Source organism: Plectropomus leopardus, chromosome 13, assembly GCF_008729295.1.
Source record: "Plectropomus leopardus isolate mb chromosome 13, YSFRI_Pleo_2.0, whole genome shotgun sequence".
NCBI classification, from domain to species: domain Eukaryota; kingdom Metazoa; phylum Chordata; class Actinopteri; order Perciformes; family Serranidae; genus Plectropomus; species Plectropomus leopardus.
In genome coordinates this window covers 7,551,297-7,564,099 of record NC_056475.1, presented here as the reverse complement: position 1 = coordinate 7,564,099, position 12,803 = coordinate 7,551,297, and the positions used below count along the sequence as shown (strand labels likewise).

General features: G+C 40.7%; 2 protein-coding genes across 2 annotated transcripts in view; one reads left to right on the top strand and one right to left on the bottom strand.

The window, feature by feature from the left end:
• Positions 1-12,803, top strand: part of capn5b (calpain 5b) — a 35,240-nt gene that overhangs the window by 11,122 nt on the left and 11,315 nt on the right. The window contains exons 3-4 of the mRNA XM_042499661.1: positions 7,536-7,744; positions 8,527-8,719. Of these exons, the coding sequence (XP_042355595.1) occupies positions 7,536-7,744; positions 8,527-8,719 (402 nt within the window). The remainder of the gene's footprint in view (positions 1-7,535; positions 7,745-8,526; positions 8,720-12,803) is intronic.
• Positions 4,664-5,155, bottom strand: ompb (olfactory marker protein b). The gene has a single exon (XM_042499662.1). It carries the CDS (start codon positions 5,144-5,146, stop codon positions 4,664-4,666), a length of 483 nt encoding a protein of 160 aa, XP_042355596.1. The 5' UTR covers positions 5,147-5,155.

Below are 12,803 nucleotides of genomic sequence, written 5' to 3'. Positions count from 1 at the left end.
CTCCGTCAGTCACTAGAAGTAGAGTCTCCCAGGACCAGAAGCACTAAGGCTAGATGGATATCCTGGCTTCTGCCAGTAGTGAATGTGTTTTTATTAGTGTCTTGTTTTATTTCACATGGCGAATCAGCAAGGGAGGATCTATAATATTTTCAGTGGTAGAAACGACAGCCTTAGAGGAAAGAGGCAAGTATAGGTGAATGAATGGATGAATAGATAGACAGACAGACAAATAGGTGGATAGATAAAACCCTTTCAAGCAAAGCTCTCAACGAATCACAATTATATCTTCTTACATTTTCTTCATTCTCTGTTAATTGTAATTAGATCTGCAGACCATGCATAAAGATCCTTAAATTGACCATAAATAATTGATCTGGCTGTGGTTTCAGAGATTCCCTTTCATGCAGTGCAAATAATGTTTGAAGTCTTTCACACACTAAATAGAATAAATGTGTAAACTTTTCTGTGAAGACTGGCACCACAAATCCACTACTGCACGCGTCACTCCAAAACTGGTGGTGTCATATTAATAAAAAAAACTATATAATTTGAACTGTAGTGAGCTCTGGAGTTTCGGATGTCAGGATTATTCTGAAATGTTCTTTGGCATCCATCTTGACAGAGGAAACAAAGTGATTGCCGAGGTTTAATGGGATTTGAAACAAGATGCCCCGGCCTGTTGCAGCGAAATGCTGGATCGTGACAGTCTCAGAGAGAGTGTGTACATACGGGCATGTTTACACAGTATCTTCCTGTTTACTCTGTTTCTCGAGCTCTGTTTCACCGTACAAACACACACAATCATTATGCAACTCTATATCCTATGAGCATTATGTTTACTGCTTAAACCCCCTTTTTTCTATGTCTGCAGTTTTTGGTCAAGGATTTTGTGATCTTTTCTTTTTATGTTTTTAAGGGAGGGTTCACTCCTTGTTATTTGCTTTCTTGCCAAGAGCAATGCAGCTTGAGACTGTCAAATCCATTTTATTTGTATAGCCCGATATCACAAATCAAAAATTTGCCTAAAGGGGCTTTAATCTTTACAGGACATCTTCTGTCCTTAGACCCTTGACTCAGATTACAAAAAACTTAGGAAAAAAATGGAAGAAACCTCTGAGAGGGCAACAGGTGAAGAATCCTCTGAAGCTGTGGCACACCAAGCCGATAGTTGGCTGAATTCCTACGTTGGGCTGATGGAAAGCGTCCACAACCTTCGTCACTGTGGTGTGTCCCGCACCATTGGCCCTCGTCAACCCTTGTTGGCTTTTTTCCGCCAATTCAATATGCTAATTTGGCTTTGGCACCCATGGAGCCTGTCGGTGAATGAAATCACTCTGATTGGCTGTTAAACTTAGCTCACAAGAAAGGGAAGTGAATAATGTAAACAAACGGCTAAGGTCAAGAGGGAGTGAGATAGAAACAAACTTGTCGTAAAAGTTAAGATCATTTTTCCTCAGCCATTTAGCTCTTTAGCAGAAGCGTTTCCTGGTGGTCTGTGTTGTTGTTCACTGGTGCACAAGAAATACACTTACAAATTACATTGTGTTCTAAATGTGCGTACAGGTTAACTAGTGTCATGACGGTCATCTATTTTCCCGTTTTGAATGACTATTACAGATGACCGCCGTCTGCTGATATGGAGGTTGGATGGTTTGGATGGATGGATGTTGAATGTATGTGCTGGTTGGCCGTTGGTTTTGTGTGTTCATGTGCAACTTTTTGGCCGAGACACGGTGCCGCTAGTTCTCTGATGATGGTTTGGTGTGTCTGGTCCTTTACCCTGGATGGACAGATGTGCAATAGATGTCATGTGCACAGAACAGACCAACATAATAAAATTACAGTAAAGACAGTCAGCATGACAAAATTAGAGATGTAAAGATATGAATAATGAAGGAAATGAATCTAAGAAGACGCCAAGCATCTTCCAGGTGTCTCCAAAGAGACAGAACCTGAGCCACATGACCTCTGCCAGGGGGCAAAAATACACAGAGGTAGAGACAGAGACAACGGGAGAGGTTAAATCTCTTGGAGGACGAAGATTAGACAAGACCAGACAGACAACTGTCTGTTCTCCAGTTAAACCTTTCTTTTGGGTTTAGAAAGAGACATTTGATATCAAGTGTCAGGTGCACTTTGGTAAATCAGAGTGCTGTTGGGTCTGCCTAATGTAAAGTGTAGTTTGACATTGTTCTCTTTACTCTAAACTTTTGCACATCCCCTGATAAATATTTTTACACATCCTGCACAAAACTGTACAGCTTACTCATTTTAAAACAGTTATATTGTACACATTTTTATAGTATTTTTCCCCTTTTTCAATGCATATGTCTTGACTTTTGCCGTATTTTGCTTTTATCTTTATTTCTACCTAATATCTAATTGTAGGCACCAAACACTAAAGCATATTGCTTGATAATAAACCTTATTTTGAATCACTTTCTTGCAGAGAATTAGATGAAAAAATTAAAGCCACTCGCATATCTGTAGTTACATTTAAGGTTACAGCCAGGGGCCAGTTAGCTTAGCATATCACAAAGACATAAGACTACTTCTTGGTCAGACACAAACTCTGTTTACACAGATTGTGCTACAGGGATGCTACAAAGTCATTTCTCTGTACCTCCTTTGGATTTTTACACAGAACCAAACAATGCCGGCATAAATGTGCTCCAGTGTGTGATTTTAGACAGCATGCAGGCATCGCAGACCCAAAGGAGACATGACAGGCGTCACATTTAACCCAACAGCATCAGCCTCTCAACAGCAACAACATGTGTGTGGGCAGTGCTTTATAAACAATATCAATGTCGGTTATATGGCAGCTGATCTCGCCCTCTGTTCCGAGGTTGAAGAGCTCCTGAATCTCATTGTTTTCCAAGTTTGTGGTAACACAGAATCGTCCAGAAAACAGGTCAACAGTGTCAGATTTTTCCCACTTCTGGTGGTTAACTAAATAGATTAATTTATGAATATAAAATATGTTCATTGTCTTCCATGTGTTCCACTCTAAATAGGGTTGTTTTTCCAATATTGATGTAGAAAATCTAAATTTTTCACTGGACAAAAACAGCCATGATATATGTTACAACTAACATTTTGACATAATAAAATTGTCTTCCATTTTTTTGAATTAGAAAATTGGTCTTAAACTTAGTTCTGAGTGGCATTAAATGTCTTTAAGTCTTATATATACCTTGCCTTAAGCTGCAGGAGCCATGAATTAAGGGTATTTTCCAAACTTTTGCCTTTGCAGCCTTATTTGGAGAAAATGTATTTATTATTCTAAAATTAAAAGACTGGGGAGGTATCCAAACTGACCACAGCAGATGAAATGTCTGAAATCACTTTGTCAGATTTAAACAATAGTGGAGGTTTTTTTATTAATTGTGCCGAGATGTTCATCTTTGCAGTCTTGTGTGTTGGTCGCCAGCTTTACTTCCTATGAAAGCAAAACAAGTAATGGTCCAAGTCTCACAGGAGCAGATACTGTTCCCCAGTGAGACCTTGGTGCTGGTGCTTCAAAACATTTTTACTTTGTATTGCTTTTGTTTGTTTTGTTAATTACCTTGAAAAATCAGCTGGACTTTAAAGTGCCTTTCGTTTAGCTGTAGAGCTTCTGATTTTGCCTTTCTTAGATCCTTGTTATTACTCAATGCAGTATCATGTTTAATTAAATATTAGCAGGGTATCTTTGTTTGTCATGACTAAATAATGACTTCATAAAAATTGTTTTACTCTTGCCTGCCAATGGTTGACGGGCAAAAAGATGTATACCAGTGAGGACTCTTAGTAATAATTTATATTTATTCATTCAAGGCTGAAAGCGAGTTTGATTTAGTTGAGAGTCCTGCAGCGTTACATTTTTTAATTTATTTTTTTAAAGTGGGAGAGTGGTTCAGGTGGCAAGTTAGTTACATGCTTTCTAGCAGCAAGAAACGAGTCTAATACCTCCTGACATCTCAGTTATTTTCTTTTCTCTCACACCTCATCTGACACGCGTCCTCTCATTCACAGTCACAGTTACTGCTTCATCTCCCGCTGCAGTGTAAAGCAGGGAGAATTCATCAGGAGGAGGAGGCTGAGAGATGAAATCCACATGCCTCCCCTCTCTCTTGTTTGTCAGGTTCACCATGCACGACAGAGACGGATGAGGCAGCAGGAACCTGTTCCCCCGTCCACTGGGGAAAACGCAAGCACATACACACAAATACACACTGTCTCTATCCATTATCTCACATGGGACTCATTTCTACCAAACCCGTCAGGGCTGGCTGTTTGTCAGAGGAGGAGAGAGTGAATAACATTTTTGCTCAACACAGAAGCCCAGAGAACCATCAGACACTGGTTAAGAAAATGCAGATACACCTTTTTGATTCATTGGATTTATTTGTGTTTGTATTAATGCCCAACATTGAAAAATACAAAGAATATTATGATCATCAAGTTCAGTAATAAGCAGTTTTTGTCAATGAGATCTGATGCAAAAGGAGGAAGAGAAGGATGCAGAGTGAAGTCTCGTCCTTGCAGGTTGTCAGATGATGTGTGATGTAGCCATTCATGCAAAAAATGCAGGTTTAACCTAAATTTAACTCTGCTTCTTTAACTAAATGCACACAAGCACAGAAGAAGAGTTTGTAGCAAGTTTCTCTCCAATTTTTACTCAACTATCCGCTGTGAAGGCAATAGAGCAGTCAACGGTCTCAGGGCTGCAGCCTTCTGCAAATGCAAACAGGAAGTACATCACCTTCCTTACTGTTGCCAACTCAGCGATCCTCTCGCCAAACTCGTGTGCATCTGCCTCATAGCACTGGACGGGTGTGTTACTGGCATCGTCTGCTGCCCTCCAGAAAACCCCAGCAGGCTCCAGCAGCTGACGTGTCATCAGGTTGGTGAGGTCAGGCGTCCAGAGCTGCGAGGTGGCCGTGATGGTGAGGCGTCCCGCCTGAGCCAGCTGCACAGTCCACCGCAAAAATCGGAGGGACTGTTTGGAGAAGTCCAGCCGGTACACAGCTTCATTGGGCAGGAGCAGGCGCTCTCCATCCTGCCTCTTCTGGCCTCGTTGCTGCAGAGACTGAACCCGCAGGCGCATCACCTCCGTCAGCTGAGTGTCCGGTCGGAAGGGCAGCTCCAACTCCACAGACATACTTAGACGGCACACCGCAGCAGGCTGACAGGTCGATACCAACTGAAGAGGCTGGATTAGATTGGCAGCTATGTTGAAACTAAGCGTCTTCACCGTGTCTCTATGCAGTTACTCTTACTCTTTGCTCTTGCCTGCAGGCTTGTGCAGTATGCTTGTGTTCATGTTTGTAACGTATTGATAGGAGTGGGCGGGTCTTACACAGGAGTGCACATGAGCAGAGATGCTAGGCAACACAATCTAATGACATTTGCAACCTTAGCACAGAGGTTGCCCTGAGGGAACTCTGCTTAGTTCTGTTTGTCACATTTGTTTGTCTTGTGTTTTTTCTTGGCTACAGATCCTTTATTCATTTACCTGCCATCGAAGTTAGTCATGAAGTTGATGTAAATGTGAATATTTAAACGTTTTTTGAAGAGTAAGGTAGCCTCTTTTATGTTGGTGCTGGGAGGAGGAGGGAGTGAGGGTAAAGCCTCTTTATTCCCTTCGGTGTATTGATAGACAGCAGGGGAAGCAAGGGTGCCTTCTGCTTGTGTTTCTGGTCAGTCGTCAGGTCACTTACCTACCAGAGTTCAGTTGCGGCATAGCGACACTTGGCCCAGATGAAGGCTGAGATAGATAGAGCCTTCGCTCTCTCGCTATCCACAGTGCAGTCAGACAGTAAGCAATAGCAGGGTGGAGTGCGAGAGAGATTGGCTCCCGAAGGATTACAAAATGACTCTGAGGTTTCTGTGGTGCAGTGCTTTGTTTTTTTTTTAACTCCCCTCCTCCTCTTTTTAAAGAAGCTGTTGCTGCTTCACGGGGCCAGTCCTCTGGAGAGGCCAGATTCTCTCCATCAGCACAGTGTCACCTCCTGTAGAGAGGTTTGACAGGAACTGCTGTTCAGTTAGCGCACCTTGACATCTCCAAGGACACCCGCTGGAACACTGTCACTTAATTCACATGTGGTGTCGCTCACTGCATCATTTGCAGTATTTGTTGCATGCCATATTCATACTGGTAGGGGTTTCACAGGTGCCCACTGGCAGGGTGCCTCTAGGTCGGGTGCTCTGCTGCGAGAATGAGTCACAGTGGGATCATAAGAGAGCAATGCATCATAAATTTTCAAGTGCAATCATAACATAAGGCAGAAAATACCTTTGTGTTCCCAGCAGCTGTTTTTAAGAAAGATAAATCAAATGCGCACCATCTGTTGGTCACGAAAACAACACACCTGCTGATATATTCTAGCAAAATCAAGCAATTCATTTAGTTGAATGTTTAAAAAAGATTTGCAAACCTTTTAGAAGTGAAAACAGCAATAAGGAGAACAGTTGTGAGCCACAAAGAATAAAGCCATAATGTAAATATTGAGTTGTATGTTTCTCGCCTGCAGACATGTTGCTACTAACCTCTGACATCACCACATGACATCACATTTCCCACAATGCCCTCAAGTACACTGGGGTGGTGTTACAAAGGCCGTACATTTGAGGCAATATGTTTTTAACTAAACATATTTAAGTATCTATTAGACATATTTTTATCAAACCTTTTACATTTTTAATGGTGGTTGTGAATTTATAACTGAAACATACAGAATTAACATATCAATAAAACTGTCTCTGTGACAGTTACATTAACAATATCAGCAAAGGCCACAGCCTGTGATGAGGGGCCAGAATTACAGTAGAGCTGTAGCTTCTTTATAAGAACCACTGATGTCATTTAATCTTGACTTGTGTTATCTAATTAGGCTAGTATACCCGTCATCTATTGATGCTTTCCTTAGATAACGGAGATTATATTCACATTTTCTAACTCACTGCAGAAGGCTGGACTTTACGGACACTTTTGAGTCGTCAATTTGACTGTAGTCTTAGTGAGTTCTTTTTAAAAGGTAAATGAATATTATCTGTTCAGGCAATATCTCTCTCTTTGACTGCATATGATGCTCTGTGTTACTCTGTAGTGTGCTTATCAACGGGACAATTTCATACCCACATGTGATTTTCTATGAATATATTATTTGTTGTTTACCTCTCATAGAAATAATAACTACAGTTCACAAAATGGAGGTTGGGTTGTTATGGTTTTACTGGACTACAGCAAATGCAGGCAGCTGAAACACACAAAGGCGTGCGCGCACACACACACACACACACACACTACAGTTATTACCTCTCACCCATGTCCTATTACAGCTGGATTTATGACTGAGAGAGCCAAGGTGATAAATTTGTCCCCTAATCCTAAATGCATCAGCAGACATGAGGGTACGCTGTCTCTCTCTGGCAGCCCACTCCACCTTGACATTATTTATGCTCCATGGACCACCGCCTGTTTGTTTGGCTTACCTGCCCTGTGCTCTCCCTCCTCCATCCTCCTCCCCTGCCCCCCTCCTCTCCTGCAGGTCATTCCCGACTGGAAGGAGCAGGAGTGGGATACAGAAAAGCCTGACTCGTATGCTGGGATTTTCCACTTCCGCTTCTGGCGCTTTGGCGAGTGGGTGGATGTGGTGATTGACGACCGGCTACCGACCGTGGACAACCAGCTGGTCTACTGCCACTCCAACGACAGCAACGAGTTCTGGAGCGCCCTGGTGGAGAAGGCCTATGCCAAGTTAGTATCACTGCCAACCAATATACAGATCCAGTTTAAAACAAGAAACACCACAAAAAAACCTCACCGTTGGATTTAATTTTTTAAACTTCTGCCTACCTAAACATAAACTTAAAACTTAAATCAACATCATCAGGATTTCCACCGTCATGGAAAACCTGGAAAAGTTATGCAATTTTGCAGCATATTCTCCAGCACTCGAAAAATTATGGAATTGGTCAAAATTATAAGTTTTGCAAAAATTATGAAATGTTGTTTGAAATGGTTGCAGTAATCTTTTATGGACAACCTTCCATGTAATGTAGCTTAAGAGCAGATTTATTTTCTGTAGCTGCTGATATAATGTTAGTCTGTTGTGCAACGATGTGTGACATTTTGTGTACCATCATGTATATTTCTTCATTTTCATCCCACGTTCCAATTCTCTCTTAATGTATGCCAGCTAGCTGCAATTATGTTCGCATCTGATATTTTTGAAAAACAGTGAGCACGTGGGTAAAGAAATATTTGTTAGTATTTGTTTGGTATTTGTTAGCCATTAATCTGCAGATTATTTTCTTGATTACTCCATTAATCATTTTGTCTGTAAAGTATCAGAAAATAGTGAAAAATGTCCATTCAACTTTTCCAAAATCCAAGATACTGTTTTTAAATGTCTTAAGTTGTCTGACCAACTGTCCAAAACTCAAAGATATTCATTTTACTTAAATTATAGTTTATTTTCTTGACTTATTGTTGCAGCTCTGGTGAATATAGATCTAATCTCTTCCTCTCCTTGTCAGGGTTTATGGCTGCTACGAGGCTTTGGATGGGGGAAACACAGCTGATGCACTGGTGGATTTTACGGGTGGTGTCTCAGAGCCCGTGGACCTGCTGGAAGGTCAGATGGCAACAGACGAGGTGGCCCGTAATCAGCTGTTTGAAAGAGTTCTCAAAGTCCACAACAGAGACGGACTCATCAGCTGCTCCATCAGGGTGAGCTAAGAGCTGCATGACAGTTTTTTTAATCATTATCAAGTTAATGTTGATTGCTATAGAATAATGACACCATCAGCGTCGACACTGATTTCCTATGAGCCTGGCTTGTTGTTATGCCACTGCATACATTCTCCTTGGAAACTGAAGCCTTGATTTACAGCACAAAGGGAGTGCATCAACCATTGCACAACCAAACAGGAAGCTGTGCTTTTGTAGTTCTCTCCAGTCACCAAAGAGAATCAAAGTCAGTTCTTTGCAGTAACTATCTACAGTAGTGAAAATGGTGAATGTCAAAAAAACATAAGTGTCTGTGGAAACTACCCAGCAAAAGAAAAAGAGCCCACTCAAGCGTCACTCAAGACACTCAAGCGTCTGTTGATACATTAGGGGCTTTGTCAGGCTGTACTTAAGGGTAGACTAAAGCTGGGCATACACTATATGACTTTAGAAATTTTTTTGTTGATTCCAACTCATACTGTGGGAGTAAATCGTCTGCGATGTAAAGCCAAAGCTCACAATTAATGTGCCCACACAGTACAGTCCACTTGTCAAGCCACGACCTGAGAGCTCACACTGTAGGTGTAGAAACGGTCTGTCGGTCCCTGCGGGCCATCCTGCTATTAACAATTGTCAATAAAGATTAGTTTGAAAGCTCTGAGATAGGTATTAGCAACCATGGATATAGCAACAATGCTAAAAAGGCAAAAACTTGAAAATCTGTGCAATCCTGTGTGCCGAAACCTCCAAGAAAAAGAGGTGCTGTACATATGGACTCGCAGATAGCTTAGAAGACATGGACAATATGGCTTGTCCATTTTGCAGAGAGAACTGGAGGTAAGCTACTACTGTTGTTTATTTGATAACTAATGTTAGCCATTTTTTCCATCCAGCGTTGTGTTGCTATGGCATTTTCAGATGCTGTTTTTGCCATTTTGCGCAGGCTCAGTGAGAAAAAAAGGCACTGACTTTGGGGAATCGACTTGTGGCTCTGCTTCAACTACGCGAGAGCCAAAGCTTCTAACATGTCAGAAATGTATGCAGATGATCAGTCCTCGCTCCCCCCTTTACACTGCACGGTAAACGATGCCCATCGTCACCCAAAATTTGGCCTGATTCTAAAATGAGTCATACAGCTCAAAAACGGGCTAAAATTGTACAGTGTATGCTTGGCTTACGCAGGAGAGGTCAGTTACTGTTTGTAAAAGCACTCGCCAGCAAAGGTAAAGTATTTTTGTACCTTCCTCTTGGAGGAGTGTTGCTTACAGTCTTTCATCTGATAACTTTATATTAAGTCCTAAGTTCCGACCTCACCTGCTACCATGCCCAGAGACATCATGAACACAGAAAGCAAGAACAAAATAAAGAAATACAGGCAGAGGGCAGAATATCTGCAGATAAATATACTGCCACGCACTTCTAGTGGGTTATAAGAGATGATTGAGAAGGATTACTTCCGTCTGAGTCTACGCTTTGTGTTTTTGTTTAGGAAGACCCTGTATAGTATTCCTTGAGACAAAATGGTGCTCTGAGCTAAATGCTAACATTTGCTCATCAGCACACAAACACAAAGCACAGCTGAGGCAGAGGGGAATGTCATTGGTTTTGCAGGTTGTCTGTGGAAAACCAAAGCACTGGACAGGATCACCAAAGTTATTACAATTCATGCTGAGGAGCTCATGAATGTCTGTTCCAAATTTTGTGCCCATCCATCTGTGTAACATTTTAACATTTCAATAAACCATAAGAATACTTGCCCTTCACATTTTTTGTAGCATTTCAACACCTGTTCTCTGAAAATTGTCTAATCCACCAAAGCTGACCCCTTGTGCCCCAGAGCCCTTTGATAATTAGAGCATTTTTTGCTCTGATATTAAAATCCAGGGAAGAAAAACTTTCTGTCTGTTGTGACTTTGTGGAGACGCTCGCTGCCCATGTCTCACGGCAAAGATATTAGCCTTCTTTAGTGCCAAATCTCTGCATAAATTCTCTCTGCAACTTTTCAAAGGCTCTTCAAAGCAGTGTCGTAATTTGTTTGAGATTACGTGAGGTACACACAAATGAATAGCACTTCTGATTCATCCATTTTGATGATGTTGTGCACGCCTTTTTGCTCTTCAAAATATTTGCACAAAGCCTCTGTGTTGTTATAGGAACTTCTTATACAGAGCACATGTACTAATGCCAGGATAATGTCGTGTCTAGAAAACAGTTTCATGTATTCAAGTTTTGTGTTTTTGTTTGTGTGTTTCTAATAGAGCTTAATGAATAATACTTGAGGATTTGAGGCAATAAAATCTTGGATTTGCCAAGTTAAGAAACAAGTGTACGCTGTCTTATGAATTTTATTTCTTGGTCCTCTGTCTCATGCCAGTCTTATTCCCCCGACGTCCTGCTCCAGCAACAACTAATTCACAATCCCTCATTGTGATTCAGAATCCAGCGCAGTTCAATTTTTAAATGATATGGCTCTTTTATATGCATGAGTTTTTACACTGGAGGGTCTATTGTTCAACTGTGAGCGTAATAAGAGCTGAGAGAATATAACCAGCACCATACAAAAGTGCATTTTCCACCCTTATCCATTGTTGTTACTTCAGTTTGTATTTCTCAATCATAAACTGTTATTCTGGGGATGCATGAATTTTACGCCTATCCTCAGGGAGACCCTGCATTTACTTCAGGTTTCTGATTCATGGATCAAGTAATGTAGTTGCTGTTTTACTGTCAGTATCATTTCATTTTCATCTGTTTTGGACAAAACAGGGGGAATTAACAGGACAGAAAGGCATGGTGGCTCTGTGATCCCAGTGTCCAGTGAATTTTTTTTATTTTGGACGTGAACCAAAACTAACCCTGGAAAACCTACATGAAGCTGACATTCATAAATGTATGTGGCTCAAATTTGGACCAGTTTTACAATTTTGATGACCATGAAACTCTCCTGGTTGACTCTCAGTAAAAACCTAGAGGGGCAGCAGGGAGAGTGCAGTCCTCCGCCAAGGCCAAATTTTGCAATGTTAATGAAAGTAAAACAAACAAACAAAAAAAATAATTATGTAGAATAACTTTAAATTCATAATTCATAACTAGGATAATTAGAAATATAAAGCTCTGGAATTTTTGTTTTCTAAATTCACGTATTGTTTGCAATGTACGGAACTTTTCTACCAAGTTGCTTAGTGCCCTTTTTCTCATGTTTTTCAAAGAAATCGCAGCAATTTGCTTCAAAGGGTTGAATGGCTTAAATGCTTGTGAAAGGCATCTGAATGTAGCAAAAAAAAGTGATATCGATCGAGGTTTCAAAGGGTTAATGAGCACTGTGGTGATCACTATTCTTTCTGTTGCCTCCTATTTGGACAAACCATTGTTTTAAAACTCCATTAAGATTTCAATCTATTTATCCCGTCTGTCTGTGCAGCTATCTGTTTGTCATACTAATCAGGTTCTGAGTTGTTGCAACAATAATAGTGTATGAAATTTTACAGTGTCTCACCAAAAAAGCCAAGTGCATTGAACACATGATTATTGGATCGAAGAACCAATTTTCTGATAACGCTTTCTACTGACTCTCACCCCTCTTTTCCTCTTACCATCCAAAAGCTTTTGATTCACAAATGGTGCATTGCTCAAATTTGAAAGTGTCTCATCATCACTGTTGTTGAAAATCTTCCAGTGTGTGTGGTTTCCCAGGCAACAACAACAACAAAAACCCCATCATCTTTTTAACACAACTTAGATCAATGAGAGTCATCAAGTAGCTTCTCTTATTGAAAAGATTTAAGATAAATTTGTTGATAAAGCAGCACTTAAGTGTTCCACATCAGTAGTTCATGTAACAATGAAGCGAATAATTAAAGTTAGATAATGTAACAAAAAGCGTAGCTCACACTCAAGATCCTTGAGTAAAGTGTGCGTCTTTTAGCTCATTACTTTTGCACTGGATGTGTAAAAAAGCAAGTTACTGAGGAAGCTAATGGGACAATAAGTTTATTCAAAAGACATGTTTGTACTGTGGATTCTTGTCGGTCTTTTGTGGAGCAGTTCAGACTTATCATAGCCTATAAGCTACGATGGCTTCCAC